The sequence below is a fragment of the Fonsecaea nubica genome, assembly GCF_001646965.1.
Source record: "Fonsecaea nubica strain CBS 269.64 chromosome Unknown Scaff1, whole genome shotgun sequence".
Taxonomy (NCBI): domain Eukaryota; kingdom Fungi; phylum Ascomycota; class Eurotiomycetes; order Chaetothyriales; family Herpotrichiellaceae; genus Fonsecaea; species Fonsecaea nubica.
The window spans coordinates 186,289-202,266 of NW_019173674.1; the positions used below are offsets into that span (position 1 = coordinate 186,289).

General features: G+C 53.8%; 4 protein-coding genes across 4 annotated transcripts; 2 read left to right on the forward strand and 2 right to left on the reverse strand.

Moving 5' to 3' along the window:
- Positions 1-48: 48 nt before the first annotated feature.
- On the forward strand, positions 49-3,097 carry AYO20_00059 (hypothetical protein; the record flags this gene model as incomplete). Its single annotated transcript, XM_022638370.1, has 3 exons — positions 49-138; positions 197-1,135; positions 1,184-3,097. 3 exons carry the CDS (start codon positions 49-51, stop codon positions 3,095-3,097), a joined length of 2,943 nt encoding a protein of 980 aa, XP_022505335.1.
- Positions 3,098-4,783: 1,686 nt separating this feature from the next.
- AYO20_00060 (protein kinase C-like protein) lies at positions 4,784-8,454 on the forward strand (the record flags this gene model as incomplete). Its single annotated transcript, XM_022638371.1, has 4 exons — positions 4,784-5,276; positions 5,342-5,608; positions 5,667-8,333; positions 8,393-8,454. 4 exons carry the CDS (start codon positions 4,784-4,786, stop codon positions 8,452-8,454), a joined length of 3,489 nt encoding a protein of 1,162 aa, XP_022505336.1.
- A 696-nt stretch (positions 8,455-9,150) lies between these two features.
- On the reverse strand, positions 9,151-11,287 carry AYO20_00061 (hypothetical protein; the record flags this gene model as incomplete). The annotated part of the gene is made up of 4 exons (XM_022638372.1): positions 9,151-9,348; positions 9,410-9,514; positions 9,703-10,921; positions 11,028-11,287. 4 exons carry the CDS (start codon positions 11,285-11,287, stop codon positions 9,151-9,153), a joined length of 1,782 nt encoding a protein of 593 aa, XP_022505337.1.
- A 1,092-nt stretch (positions 11,288-12,379) lies between these two features.
- AYO20_00062 (hypothetical protein) lies at positions 12,380-15,722 on the reverse strand (the record flags this gene model as incomplete). Its single annotated transcript, XM_022638373.1, has 3 exons — positions 12,380-13,586; positions 13,650-15,057; positions 15,113-15,722. 3 exons carry the CDS (start codon positions 15,720-15,722, stop codon positions 12,380-12,382), a joined length of 3,225 nt encoding a protein of 1,074 aa, XP_022505338.1.
- Between the last annotated feature and the right edge of the window lie 256 nt (positions 15,723-15,978).

Sequence of the window (15,978 nt, forward strand, 5' to 3'; positions counted from 1 at the left end):
GACATGGATTTGTGCGTTTTGCTAGACCGGTCTTTGAGGTGAGGAGTCATGGCGCTCACCAGCTGGAAAGCTTTCCCGTTCTTCGAGGTCTCCCAGATTCCTGTTCCTGCAGATGAGGATGGTTCCTATGTCTTCGACGTACGTTCTTGCCCGTCGCATAGACTTGCAGTGACCTCATGGCTGATCTCGACTCCAGAACGACATCGTGTCACTGACGACCGGCGCGGATTCCCTGTACCTTGGTACTTCGGCCGGATCAGTTCGCATCCTTTCCCGCGCATTGAAGATTGTGCGCACCTTTCAAGCTTCAGACGCGCCCGATGCTTCCGTCACGCACCTCAGACATGTGCCCAACACGCCGTTCCTTGTGACCATTTCAGAGAACCTCTCGTCGGAACCCTCCTTGAAAGTGTGGGCGTTGGACAAGATCGAGAAAAAGACGGGGGCCCCGAGGTGTCTTTGTACAATCAGTGTGCAGAATGGCAGGCGGCAATTTCCAGCGTCGGCACTGGTGGTTCTGGACGACTTGACGCAGGTGGCTGTGGGGTTTGCCAATGGATCCGTCACTGTCATTCGGGGGGACTTTATACACGACCGCGGGACCAAGCAAAGAACCGTCTTTGAATCGGAAGACCCCATCACCTGCTTGGAAGTCCGTCAAGGCGCGACCAAGGTCCTATACATTGCAAACACGGCCAAGATCTGCAGCCTGGTCATATCCGGGAAAGGCCAGGGTCAACCAGTGCGCACCGTCGACAATCGTGGTTGCAACGTTGGATGTATGACACAAGACCAGGAGACTGGGGACATGGTGGTTGCGCGAGAAGATGCCATCTACTACTACGGCCCTAACGGCCGTGGGCCCAGCTATGCTTTTGAGGGCCCGAAGAAAATCGTCAAGATTTACAAGGAGTATGTCGGCGTTGTGTGTCCGCCGCGGGTGGCACAGATGTCCAAATCCAAAACATTTCGAAGGTTGGGGGGAGAGGAGATTGACGAGCTATTCAGCAGCTCCTCCTTTACATTATTAGACACCGATCTCAAATACCTTGCTCACTCGGAATCGTTGCCCGCTCCAGTCAAAGAGGTCTTTGTGGAATGGAACGAACTCTTTCTGTTGACCGTGGATGGAAAGGTCTGTTTTCAAGCTTGTTGGAAGAGTCGTCTTACTGATTCTAAATAGCTTTATCGATATCAGGAGAAGACATTGCAGCAGAAGCTCGAGATTCTCTATCAGCGAAACCTGTATATCTACGCCATCAACTTGGCCCAGAAATTGGGTGCCGACAAAACACAACAGAACATCATCTTCAGGAAGTATGGGGACTATCTTTACCAAAAGGGTGACTACGATACGGCGATGCAGCAGTATCTGAGAGCCATCGACAACACTGAGCCTTCACAAGTCATTCGGCGATTTCTCGACACGCAGAGAATTCACAACTTGATCGACTACCTCGAAGAACTCCATGACCACGACCGAGCTACGGCAGACCACACGACTCTGCTGCTAAACTGCTACGCAAAGCTCAAGGACACAGATAAGCTGGACGCTTTCATCCGCACTCCGGGGACGGCCAAGTTTGACGTCGAAACGGCCATTGCTATGTGTCGACAAGGCGGGTATTTTGACCAGGCAGCTTACCTTGCGACCAAGCATGGTGAAAATGAATTGGTGATCGACATATTGGTGGAAGACTCAAAGAAGTACGCGGAAGCCTTGCAATACATCTGGCGGCTGGAACCTGATGCAGCATATCCCGTGTTGATGAAATATGCCCGCAGTCTCCTCGAACACTGCCCTGAAGAAACGACCAAGCTGTTTGTGGAATACTACACTGGAAAATATACACCCAAGAAGGATGTCCCCGCGGTGTCCGATGTCCAGGCTCAGACAGGAGGTGGTGCATTCCAAAGTCTCTCGGCTCTCTGGAGTGTACCGTTCATGAATCGGTCCGCCAGTACTGATGCAGCGCCGGCAGCAGAGGAAAAGCCCGAGCACGACGAAGCAGAGTCCAGTGGCGACGTCGAGCCAGCTCCGGCATACACAAAACCGCGTCCGCGCAGCGCCTTTTCCTCGTTCCTTGCCCACCCCTCAGAGTTTATCACCTTCTTGGAGGCGCTGATTCTAGAGGAAAACCTCTCAAAAGAAGACAAATCGGACTTGTCGACCACTTTGTTCGAGATGTATCTCGAGGCCGCAAACACCGCAACAGGCTCGGCAGAGAAGGAGAAATGGCAAGTCAAAGCAACCAGTTTAGTCGCCGACAACAAGGCCGCATCATTGGATTCGTCCACGATTGACACCTCGAATGTCTTGCTCCTGTCATCACTTTCCAAATTCCCAGCTGGCACGACATTAGTACGAGAACGAGAAAATTTGTACGCCGACATATTTCGGTCGTTCACATCGGCCAGGGACACCTCTGGCGCCATATCTGCACTCAGGAAATACGGATCCAAGGATGAATCGCTCTATCCGCTTGCACTTAGCTATTTCTCCTCATCCGAAGAGGTCCTCAACGCACCTGGAGTACGAGAAGAGCTCCAATCTGTGCTCCGCAAGATTGACAGGGAAAATCTCATGGCCCCGCTCCAAGTAGTGAAAGTCCTGTCGCAAGGAGGCTCAGTCACGATGGGAATGGTCAAGGGCTACCTTTCGGACAACATCTCTCGTGAGCGAAAGGAAATCCAGGCTAACCGACGATTGATCGACTCTTACCGAACTGAAACTGCATCCAAAAAAGCAGAGCTGGCGGACCTGAGTACGAAGCCGGTCGTGTTCCAAGCGCGGCGGTGCTCGTCGTGTAATCGAAACCTCACTTTACCCACGGTACATTTTATGTGCAAGCACTCGTTCCATCAAGAGTGCTTGAACAAGCCGGGAATTGGCATGGATGAAAATGATAGTAAGGTGGAGTGTCCCCTTTGCAAACCTGGAAACGATACCATTCGGGCGATCCGGCGACAGCAAGTTGAAAGCACGGAGCAGCACGAATTATTCCAGGCGGCGTTGGCAAGAAGCAACAATCGATTCGGAACGGTCAGCGAGTTCTTCGGACGTGGAGTTATGGGGACGGGTCCAGCGGCAGACTGATAGTGTGATCAATATTCATGAGCTGCAGGCATCAGACACAGCCTGGATGTTCAGCGTCACCGAAGACAGGGCAACGAGCATATATAACAAATACCTGAGTGCAGAGGATTCTGACCTGCGGGAAGTGGAGCACGAGCCGGAAATATCAGCCAAGGCCACCAAGGCATTGGAGGAGGATGGAGAGTCAGAAATCGTTGCACTTTTGTGCGATCGGAAAGCTCAAATCCGACCCCTGTCTGACCGTCTGAGACCAGCTTTCAGCCGCATGAAGCGCGACCGCGGTGGGATGCGTCCACAGCTGCTCGGTCCGATATGTGTGTGAGATCAGTGGGCAAAGGGCCTCTTGTAATCAATCCATTTCTCTCGTTTAGTGGACGGTGTGCATTAGCAGAGACTGAGGTTTCTATTTGTAGGTCTTAGGGCTGGACGCAAGTGTGGGCATGCGAGACTAAGGACTCGGTAGGTGGCTGGACAAGGACAGGGCAAGCTTGTACGGCGGGGAGGGAGTTGGCGGGGAGGACGAGGCGTGGATGAGGGGTTGAGCGATGATGAAGTCAATTGCCTCAGTCGTTGGAGTTGAAAAGATTGAGCCCATCGACATCAATATATGGGCTCTCAGATTGACCAGGACAGGCACTCGACGGTGCTGAAGCGGAGAGGGATTGAATCCTTTGAGGCTCGAAATGGGAAAGATGAGTGACTGCAGCTTTTGTCATTGCAAATTCCCTTTTGGTGACTTTTATTTGGTTGATGACGCGAGTGCTGGGGGAGGGGATGCCCAAATGCGAACCCCAGGCACCCCTCGCGTGCTCTGCCCTTCCCATAACTCAATTAGTTAGGTGGTGCTGTAGCCTTGGAGGCTAGGCTCTTAGGCTATGGGTGCCCCCGGCGGCCTCTGAGGGGTATGACTAGGCGCAGACCCTGAGTAGAGGAGCGAGAACAAACCCTCCCGGAGGATCGTCGCACTCAAGTTTCACCATCTTTGCTTGTTTATTGTTTCTTTCCTCTAGCGGTGCTACGTCACGCCCAATCTACTTTGTGGTGCTTCTATCCATCATTAGTACTCGGTACTTGGTCGCCGTCCCATCCACCTCTCCCGCCTCTGTACTGTGGCAAAGAACAGAAAACACCCGAGACCGGGACGTGACTTGGCCAGGGCGTGGCGGACAGTCTCCTCTTCAGCCCTCGAAGCGCACCGAGCGAAGTGGGCGCAGTCGCAACTGCAGCTGCAGGCGTCTTTTTGCAGTCACCACCAACGGCTCCCGCAAAGCCTGAAAGGTCGGAAAGTCTGAAAGCCTGAAAGCCTGAACTTGTGAACCACCCACACAATCCACGCAATAAAGTATCCACCACTCATCACTGTACTGCATGTTTGTCCTCGCTAACACTACAACAACAATCTTAGCCATCATCCTCAAGTCCTGACACTACGTACGATATTGTCCAAGGCCCCGTGAGATTTCCCTCCGCCACCAAAGGGAAACACTCCGTCTCTCTCTATTTTTCCGACCGCATTCTTCGCTATCGGCGTGGTCAGACAAATGCCCCTCCGGCCTCGACACGGGCTCGTGACATTGCACTTCTGTTCACTCTGAAGTCTGCAGCTGGCCATAACTCACCCACCACACCTTCCCTTACCGTCTCCCTAGACCCTCTCGTCGCCTCTGTATCACTTCTCTCACAACCATGGCGGACCCTGACCAGGCCATCGCCGAGGTCTATCGCAAGATCGAGCGAGAAAAGGCTCTTATCAATGCCGCCACTCACATGCGACAGTCTACCAACAACGCCGCAGTCCAAGCACGTGTCGACAGCAACATCCGTGACAGCAGGCGGAACATTTCATACTTGGAAGAAAAATTGGCAGAGTTACAACTGAGGCAGCGGGGTCATAATGAGGGTGTCGCTCCCCCTCCACCTGCTCACGGCGGGTCTGGGTACCAGACTCCCTCAGATTCTCGTATGCAGCAGTCACGATTTCAGCACGGCGGGGGACCGACTCCTCCTCCCAAAGACGAGCGAGGCTATTTCTCCAACGAGAGAGGTGACTATGGTGACCCTGGTCCAGGAGGGTACAGCCAGGGAGGTACGGGCATGATGCCTCCTCGAGCTCCGTATGGAGACCCTCGTCCTTACAGTGCTCCGGTCCCCAAAGCACGCCCGAACTTCTCGAAACTAGGTATTATCACTTCCAGGTCTTCGTGAAGGAGTTTCGGGTTTACTGACACAAAATCTTCCTTCCAGACCTGATCAAGTATGACACCCCATATCTCGGTCCCAAGATCCAGCTCATGCTCTCCCAACTCGAGTTCAAACTGTCAGTCGAAAAGCAGTACAAAGCAGGCATCGAGAAAATGGTGCGCCTGTACCAAGACGAAGGCGATAGAAAAAGCAGACTGGATGCCGAGGGCCGGCGCATTGAGAGTAATCAAAAGGTTCAGTTGCTCAAGCAGGCCTTGAAGCGATACATGGACTTGCACGTCGACATTGAAACGTCCGATGCTGCTGACGGTGAGTGGGCCAAGTGCTGGTGCTTGTATTTCCCCGTGCAGGGCTGACTTGCATCTAGATGACAGTCTCAACGCTCCCAATATGCGAAAACCCCTAACAGGTCACCTCGAAATGCGTATTCATGCCATTAAGGATGTCGACCACGCAGCCTCGTCACGCTTTTCAAGAGGCCCCGAAACGTTCGTCATCATGAAGGTCGAGGACAACATTCGGGCCAAGACTCGGGCGACACGCACAGATAAATGGACAGAGGAAACACATCACGTTGACATCGACAAGGCTAACGAGATTGAACTCACGGTCTATGACAAGGCGGGTGATCGACCAACTCCAATCGGATTTCTATGGATTCGTATCTCGGATATCGCGGAAGAAATGCGCCGGAAAAAGATTGAATCGGAATTTCAACAGAATGGCTGGGTATCTGCAGACAAAATGGCAAACGGTGGAAGTCCGGGTAAACCAGGACCTGACTTTCAATCCGCACCGTTTATGCCTCCGGGAGACGCTGCTGGCGCCGGCTCTGCCGCAGGTTTCGCCCAAAATTCCCAGCAGCAATTCCAACCTGTGATGATCGATTCTTGGTTTTCTCTCGAACCTGCAGGCAGGATTCATCTCTCAATGAGCTTCCAAAAGCAGACGGGCGGCAAACGGCCATTCGATATCGGCCTCAACCGGCAGGGCGCTGTGCGCCAGAAGAAGGAAGAAGTGCACGAGAAGCAGGGCCACAAGTTCGTCAAGCAACAGTTCTACAACGTCATGCGCTGTGCGCTTTGTGGAGATTTTCTGAAGTACTCGGCGGGCATGCAATGTGCAGACTGCAAATACACCTGTCACACCAAGTGCTATCCAAAGGTGGTCACGAAGTGCATTAGTAAGGCAAACTACGAAACGGACCCCGACGAAGAGAAGATCAACCACCGCATTCCACATCGCTTCGACAATTTCTCGAATATCGGTGCCAACTGGTGCTGCCATTGTGGTTATCTGCTGCCTCTGGGAAGACGCAACGCCAAAAAGTGTTCGGAATGTGGCCTGACTTGTCATGCCCAGTGTCAGCATTTGGTTCCGGACTTTTGTGGCATGTCAATGATCGTCGCCAATGAAATCTTGGAGACTATTCAGAGAACGAAACACCACAATAAGTCCTCGTCCGTGAGCTCTGGAATGAGCAATCGAACACTGAGACCCAATTCCGCAGCCAGACCGGGTCCCACGTCTCCCACACAGAGCTTCATCTCGGACAGCACGACCATAACACCACAGATATCGAACCAATCGTATGATCAACATCAAGAACAACCGAAACCCTCTGCTGCTGCTATGAGCGCTGCGCAAAACATGATGTACAACCAACCCCAAGCTAGCCAGTCGCAGCCATTACAACAACAGCAGCAGCAAAGACCATTGCAGCAAAAGGCTGTATCTACCGCGGCAGTGCAAGCAGCCGCCGCCGCCACGAATCGGCCGCCATCTCAACAATACAACCAATCGTTCAATGATTACAGTCCTCAAAAAGTGCCTGCAGATCGTTACGCCAACGCTCGACCCCCTGCACCAGAACAGCCACACGCTTCTTACGATCCTCGAGCCTATCAAGGATATGTCCAACCGGCGCAACAACAGGCGCCTCAGCATCAAGCACCACAGCAAGCAATCATCCAATCTCAAAGACCTCAACCTCAAGCAGCGGCAGCAGCGGCAAGCTACGCACCCGCCCCCATCAAACCGGCGCCGTCGTCACAACAACAGGTAGCCACGCCTCCCTCTGGGCGCGGATCGGGACCGAGAATTGGCCTTGATCACTTCAATTTCCTCGCAGTACTAGGAAAGGGCAACTTCGGAAAGGTCATGCTTGCAGAGGCTAAGAGCTCAAAGAAGCTGTACGCCATCAAAGTCTTGAAGAAGGAATTTATCATTGAGAACGACGAAGTCGAGTCAACCAAATCCGAAAAGCGAGTTTTCTTGATCGCCAACAAAGAGAGACACCCCTTCTTGCTCAACTTGCATGCTTGCTTCCAGACCGAGACTCGAGTGTATTTTGTGATGGAGTATATTTCGGGCGGTGATCTGATGTTGCACATTCAGCGTGGACAGTTCGGCCTTAAGCGTGCTCAGTTCTACGCTGCCGAAGTGTGTTTGGCTCTCAAATACTTCCACGAAAATGGTGTCATATACCGAGATCTGAAATTGGACAACATCCTCCTCACCCTGGACGGTCACATCAAGATCGCTGATTATGGTCTTTGCAAGGAGGACATGTGGTATGGATCGACGACTTCCACATTCTGTGGTACGCCAGAGTTCATGGCTCCTGAGATCCTTTTGGACAAGAAATACGGCCGTGCGGTTGATTGGTGGGCCTTTGGTGTGCTCATTTACCAGATGTTGCTGCAGCAATCTCCGTTCCGTGGGGAGGACGAGGACGAAATCTACGACGCGATCCTTGCGGACGAACCCCTGTATCCCATCCACATGCCGCGTGACAGTGTTTCGATCCTGCAGAAACTGTTGACAAGGGAACCCGAACTGCGGCTGGGCAGCGGACCGGGAGACGCGGAAGAAATCATGAGCCACGCCTTCTTCAAGGGCATCAACTGGGACGACATCTATCACAAACGGGTTCCCACACCGTTCAAGCCGACCATTAAGAACGAAAAGGATACAAGCAATTTCGACCAGGAGTTCACGAGTGTGACGCCGGTGCTCACACCAGTACAAAGTGGTAAGTTTTGGTTCAGTGTCCTTCTGGGTTCGCAGACAGCTGACATTATGTGTTTCCAGTGCTTTCGCCTGCCCACCAGGAGGAATTCCGTGGGTTCTCGTATACGGCCGATTTCATCTAGGAGAAGGAAACAGAAGGAGGAACGAATCCCCGCGATGGCAGTGAGGTTGATCCTAGCACCGAAATTCAATGTTTCGAGGAAACAGTTGATGCCGAGCTCGGCGGTCCGCAAGATACGAGAAGGTCCAGTTTTGCGGCTTCGTTCAGTCACCTCCGAAACCCCAGCGATTGAAGCGCCACGGGAATGGGAAGCAATACAGTCTGGCGCAGTCGACCTAAATTACCGGCAATCGTAATACATGCCAGTCGGCGATAAACTAAGCATTGCTAGCGCGTCGGCTTCAGCGTCTCTAAGAGGAGCCGTGGTCATCACCAAGGTGTCAGAGCCTCGCTCTATGACCAAGAAAAGTGTGGAATAGAATTGCATCTATATCGGGATCAAGGTCACCCATAAGCCGATGGGCCTCTGGAAGGCTCTGTAGGTGGGAAAAGGACATGACGCGTGATGAGTTGGCATGACGTTGGCATGAGTTGGCATGAGCGTCTAGCAAAGTGGTTGGAACGAAGTCGCCGAGGAACGAGAAACGAAACATGACGGAATGGAATAAGAGAACCAAAATTGGAATCGACGCTTTGGATGAGAAGCAGACGAAACTCCAGACGGGCAATGACTGGACAGATTTAGAGAGAAGAACAGGGAGGAAGGCCAGACCAGACAGACAGAAAGACAATCGAATCGTATCACTTCGACGCAGGATTAAGGATTCGCTCCTTGGGATTGTGCTGTCTCTGCGACGTTCGACATTTGCTCGATCATGGCACCATTAGGAGGTCCCATACATGCCACGCCTGATATCTCGATTGCGAGCGTGATGCCTTGACCCTTTGCACAAGCCCAATAGACCACTGACCATAGACAATAGACCATAGAACCATAGGACACGACAGATAATCCCTTGGAGAGAGAGACACACAGACAGACAGACATGATCATCATCCATTCAAGTTTCCCCCACCTTCAGAGTCGCGTGCAAAACGCCCGTGGCATCTTTCCTCTCCAAAGACTTTTTGACCGGGTGGGGGTCGTTGAAGATTTCGTTGATTTCTTCGAGTGTGCGGCCCTATTGAATTCACGGTTGGTTAGTTATACCGCCTTGTTTTGGTTCTGGTCTGTTCTGGTCTGCTCTGGCCGGGAGGCAGGGTGGGCAGGGTGGGGAGGATATGGAAAGCTGAGAGATGGACAGGAGAGACAGGGGTTTTGGGGGGACGAAGAAGAAATAGACAGCAGCTAGGATAGGATGGTACGTACCTTTGTTTCAGGAAAGAAGAGATACGTGACCAGCACCTCGAAGCAGTCCCAAAAGACAAACACCAGGTAGTAGTAGTAGCCGATGTTGGAGATGGCGACACCCGTCGTGTACTGGCCGACGACGCCGGCGATGGAGGCGACGATCTGGCCGAGCGCGTTGCCCTTGGCGCGGGTCTCGGTGGTCAAGCACTCGGAAATGTAAAAGGGCTGGAGAGGCGTGAGGCAGAACGAAAAGACCACGCTGAACAGGTAGATGAAGAAGATGCCCGCGTGGCCCGCCGCAGCGCCGCCGGACGTGACTGAGACCTTGGTCAAGCCCGTCACCACGGCCAGGCACAGCGCGCAGCCGGTGAAGCCTCCCAGCAGCAACGGTCGGCGGCCCACGCGGTCGCTCAGCAACGACCCCAGAATCGCGGCGATCCACGACACCACGGGGTTCAGAGCGTTGAGGAGCAGCTGCGTGTGCGGGTTGGTGATGCCTGTCTGCTCCACGATGACGGGGAAGTAGTACGACACCAGCGCGTTGCCGGAATACTGGCCGAACCAGGCAAACCCAACCACACAGATCAGACGTCTTCGAGCCGCGGCTGTCATGAACAGGTCGCGATAGTCCCACCAACGCTTGTCGGAGCCGTCTGAGGAAATCTGGGCGCGCATCTCAGCGAGCTGGAGGCGGACAAATGGGCTCAACCTGGAACCTTCGCCGTGGTATGTGGCCAGGACGGCCTCGGCTTCTGCGTAGCGATCTTGCGCCATGAGCCAACGCGGCGACTCGGGACAGAAGAAGACTCCCAGGACAATGTATCCGGAGCTGACCATCTGCAGCCATACCGGAAGGCGAAATGAAATGGTTCCGGACATGTACGCGGTGCCGTAGGTCACCCAGGAGGCAAGGATGCTCCCGACAAAGTAGTTCGTCTCGAGAAAGGCGGAGAGAGGACCTCGCCAGTGAGGATGTGCCATCTCGCTGACATAGGTGATGCCGGCTACGTTCAAAAACCCCTGGCCAAACCCGACAAAGAATCGGCCAGCCAAAAACATGGCCTTGGAGGTCGCGGGAGCCTGGATACAAGTGCTGAAGATGACCAAAGCGGCGCCAGCGAACATCCCCCATCGTCGACCAAAGGTGTCATTCAGTGGACCGCTGATTGGGAGGGCTGCAATGGCACCGATGTTGTAGATCGCAAAGACCAGGCCGGTAGAAGAGCTTGCGGATTTTCTGAAGGACACATCAGTTCAAGATCTTGACAGGGCACGCCCAAGAGCCTGTAGCGGAAGGCGCAACAAAACGGATATTCACATGGGAAAATTGCCCGAGTACTCACAATCCGTAATAATCGAGATACTGGGGCATCGCATTGATGGCACCCATGAGCGAGCCATCATAACCCTGCAGGATGATGCAGAAGTAGCCAATAGACAGTATGAGGTACAGCTTGAACATGGCAGGAGTAGTTGCACTGGGCTTGACATCCTGGATGTCGTTGGCGAGGTCGAGAACGTCGTGCTTGTGTATGATCTCCGAGTCGCCTTTGACGACTTCCACCATGTGCTCCTCAGGAGCGCCCATCTTTGTCGACGACATATCGAAACCAAGAGGGACTTTGGGCCGAGTGCTCAAATGGGGACAGGATGGTTTTGTCGGTGCCAAAACCCCGTATGGCAATTGAGAGTGAAGATCGAGGGGTGAAGTCGCTCTCTTTTGTACTTGTTCCTGCGACGACGTTCCAGACTATATGCATGATGCATTCTCCAGCTTCTCTCCAGATCCAGACTCTCCCATGTGGGGAAACCCCGTCCGTATGTAGCCTTGCATCGTTTCTGGGAAATCGAGGTCGCAGCTCGAGAACAATTCGCTGTTCTTTCTGCCGACGTTTCTCTTAGGGCGCTCGCCAGTTTGCTTTCGTGAGAGACGCTCCAATCAGGGCAAAGCCGCCCGAAAACCGCCAAAGCCGCATGGTAGACCGCCGCTAGGATTCCCCGACTAGAAAGCCGACAGGAGATCAGAAGACTTTCTCCTTGGTTGTATTGCCCCACCGTAAGACGGTCTGACGAATGGTTCTTGCAGCGGCACTTGTGGCGAAGGGTTGTCTCCGTGCTTGGGTGGGTTACGGTGGCATGGTAGTAAGAGGTTCGTTGCGCTTTTTGGGGAGGCGGTGGATGCTCAATTCAAGCTTGTGGTGGCGGAGAGTTGCCAAGATACACTAGTCTGCTTTGGAGCACGATAAAGCGGCCCCGGCTAAACTCCAACTTGGTTAGCTCCAATCATGCCATTTTAACCATATCATTTCGATGCTTTCTTTCAACGTCCATGAATCCTCCTGATGCTGATGGTGCACTTTCGTCTGGGCGTGGCAAACGTGGTCGGTCTCCATCAGGTCGGTTTTCCGTTCAATGATGACGAATGAGCGGATTTCAGTACGCGACATTCGACTACCCGTCCTTTGAAGGCAATCCATTACCGCGTTCAGAGAGTCAGTCTACTTCGGCGTAAAGGTAGGACGACTAGATGGCGCCACGAGTGACACATGTATCATGCGATCGCCTCTGTACGAGTACGGTTGACTAATCGAGTTCTTCGTTCCGGCTACTTTGCCCACCTTTCCAGGAGAGTCATGCCGGAGAATCGGGTCTGTTCCACAGGCATATTGAATCCTTGACAAGAGGGTCGATCCCATTATTCCAACGCCAAAATGAACCCAAAACTGGCCGCAGCAGGCTTAACCATGTGCTCTTCCCGCGTCGCGGGGCCACATGCACCCGTTCCTACTCCGCTGACTGCCGCGTCTAAACGGAGCAAAGTCACATCTTCCTCAACGAGGTCACAAGGATGGGCAGCTTTCTCGAGCATGTCGGGAGAGTGCCGTGTCGCTGTAAAGTTGAATGCTGGCTGGGGTGCCAACCGGACTTGGTTTCTCAGATTCTGTGCGGTGTCGACAGGTTTGAAGGAATATGGCTCGTCAATCCCGCTCACCCTCACTACCGGACCTGTTCCCGAGACGGTCAACTCTAGCCAGCGAGTGTCCATGCGGTTCCCGTTCTCCTGGGGGACATCGTATTGAGTCTGCAGTTGAGCAACGTCATTGACATCCCAAATGCCGAGGCGCTGGCTGCTTTTCTTATCTGGATATGACTCGCTGGGACCACGACCAAACCACTTGACGTTGGTGATGGCTTTTGTCATCACAACATCCAACCCCATTCGAGGGCAATGTTGAGGAGCATTACCTACCGGCTTCTCCAAGTGCACGAAGACTGACATTGCGGAGCCGTCCGGCTGAATCTGGTAGGTGGTGACTGCATGCCAACCCCAACCCAAGGAAGGCGGTGCAATGTAAGTCTGCGTCGTCAAGGTCAGGCCGTGGGCTCGGGTCTTCTGGTCGAGAACCATGGAGCGAAGTTGGGAGTTGATCTTGTCAACACCAAAAGAGCGCCAGTGGGGAAGTGCTCTGGGCCTGTCGTTGTCCGTCGGAGGTCGCCAGAAACACGGGATCAGAGCGTCCTTGTGGTGTGAGGACTCTGGTATTACTGCTCCAGAAGGAGTGGTCCATGATTTAAGCAGACCACGGACTCGACTGAAAGTGAATGTGGACTTTGCTGTGGAGATGGTCAGGGAAGAATTGGTAGAGTGGATTGTCGGGATGGACGGCCCTGAGCGTAAAGAGATCGGAAGGCGGCATCCGGGACAGAGTTGGTGCTGGAACCACGCAACTTCATACCCCTTCTGTGCCCAGGTCGCATCCTCCCTCAGTCGAAAGTTCACAGTGAGTATCACCTCGAACTCGGACTTTCGCTCGAACATGGCTTCAGGAAGGCTAACAGCTCCTTTTGTACCGGGCATAATGGGGGGAAGCTCCAGTTTTCCACCCAGGAGCATCTCGGCGCTGAGAGTCACCATCAGCAATGTTGGAACGACGAGGAGTCTCAGACACAGAATGATGACTCACCTTTCACCGAATTGCTCGACTTTGAATGTCGCCTCCAAATGTCCAAGGTCGACAAAGTCGTAGTTATTCTCAATGACCAAGTTTCGACCCTCCAGACGAACAGAGACTGGCTGAAAAACCTTCTTCAATTCTATGAGTCCAGGCGTGGGCTCATGCTCGCTATTGCAGAGCCCGTCCATGACAAATGTCCCGTCATTGACCTTCTGTCCAAAGTCTCCGCCGTGGGCATGGAACGATTTGCCGTCTGGACGAACATGAGAGAGGCCGTGGTTCGCCCACTCCCAGACGAAGCCGCCCTGGATGCGCGGATGCGAGCGAAAGACCTCTTCATAGTCCTCAAGCAGACCGGGACCGTTACCCATGGCGTGGGCATACTCGCACATGATCACCGGCTTTGTGAAGGTACCGTCCGCGGCGACGTCCCGGGTCGAGGCCCTCTCCACAAGGGCATCCACTTCCGCATACATGAATGAGTAGATATCCGTGGTGCCCATGCCGGTGTCGCCCTCGTAGTGGACCAAGCGGCTCGGGTCAAGGCGCTTGCAGACCTCGTACATTGCGACGTGGTTCTGCCCGCAGAAGGCCTCGTTGCCGAGCGACCAAATGATGACGCTGGCGTGGTTCTTGTCCCGCTGCACCATCTGGACGGCTCGATCGACGTAGGCGGCTTTCCACTTCGGATTGTCCGACAGGTATTTCCTCGCCTGCTGGGATACCGTACCTATCCATCGCTCGTAAGAAGCTTCTCCGCCGTCCCAGTCCGCCGTGTTGGTCGCCACGACCTCGGAGAACCCGTGACATTCGAGATCCGCCTCGTCCATGACCCACAGCCCAATCTCGTCGGCAAGGGCATAGAGGCCAGGATGGGATGGGTAGTGCGAGCAACGCACGGCGTTGATGTTGTGCTTCTTCATCAGCTCTAGGTCGTGACGGACGAATGCCAGCGGGACGGCACGTCCGAGCCGGGGATGGTGGTCATGCCGATTCACGCCACGGAATCGAAGGGACTTTCCGTTGACCGTGAGCAAGCCATTCTTGAGCTCGACCTTTCGGAAGCCGGTCGTGTGTTGTACGCTGTCAACATTGCTGCCATCCATCAGTGTAATTTCGACATCGTACAAATACGGAGTCTCCGCGGTCCACTTGTTAGGATTGTCCACTCGTACCTCAAGGTCGACTTTCGGGGTACTCGCCCCAAATTCAGTTTCTGCACTGGCTATGGCCTTGCCTCCACGATCAGGCCTTTCGCGCAGGACCACTACCATATGCCCGCCTGTGGGGCAGTGGACGTCAGTCGTGACGCGGAGAATACCATGCTCATAGGCAGAATCGAGGTCGCCACGGATGGAAAAGTCGTCAATTCGGCATGTCGTCGGAAATGCTACGAGATGGACGTCCCTGAAAATGCCTGCATCTAGTTAATCTAGCTTTCCCCTTTTGTCCACTCAGGACATTGTTCATACCGGAGAGCCACCACTGGTCCTGATCTTCGATGTAAGAGCCGTCTGACCACTGATAAACGCGGACCAACAACTTGTTGGGTTTGTCGCGTTTCACGGCGGTCGAGATGTCAAATTCGGCCGGGTTCCGACTGCCTTGGGCGTATCCGATGAGGTTGTCATTAAGCCAGACGTGATACGCACTGTCGACGCCGTCAAAGCGTAGTCGCAATTGAGCACTACAGTCCCATTCGGGTGGCACTGAAAAAGTCCGTCGATACGTGCCTGTGGGGTTCTCGTCCGGGAGATATGGCGGGCAAGCTGGGAATGGGTAGACAATGTTGGTGTATTGAGGTAGACCGTGGCCTTGAAGCTGCCAATGACCAGGCACCTGTATGGTAGTCCACGAGTTTTCTTGTTGTTGACTGAAATCATCGGCTTCAAGGGGACTGCTGGCGCAACAAAAGTCCCAGACACCGTTGAGTGACAGGGAGGTCTTTGGGATCCAGTAGGACCGCGGCGGCAAAGTATTTCGGCGGAAGACCACCTCGTTGGCATAGTCTGGGCTGCATTGTTCTGTCTGCTGCGGGATCGATGGCCCTCCGAGCCCTAGACCGTCGATTGATTCAAGCATGTTTGTGTCACAAAGAATCTGTCTGGCCGCAGACGTAAGAAGAATGCCTTCACCAGCAGAGGCAAGGAGTTTTGTTTAGGGGAGACGGCGAGGGTGATATGATTTTGGCACGCGCCGCTGGGCCACTGGCCAAGTGCGAGAGGCAGATCATACCGCAGGATGTCAGAGAACCAATCCGTCGTGACCGGAATGGACGAGGTCAGAGGCAAACGGAGAGGGAGGGGCATACTGCTGGGGAAGCATTGAGGGACGGTGT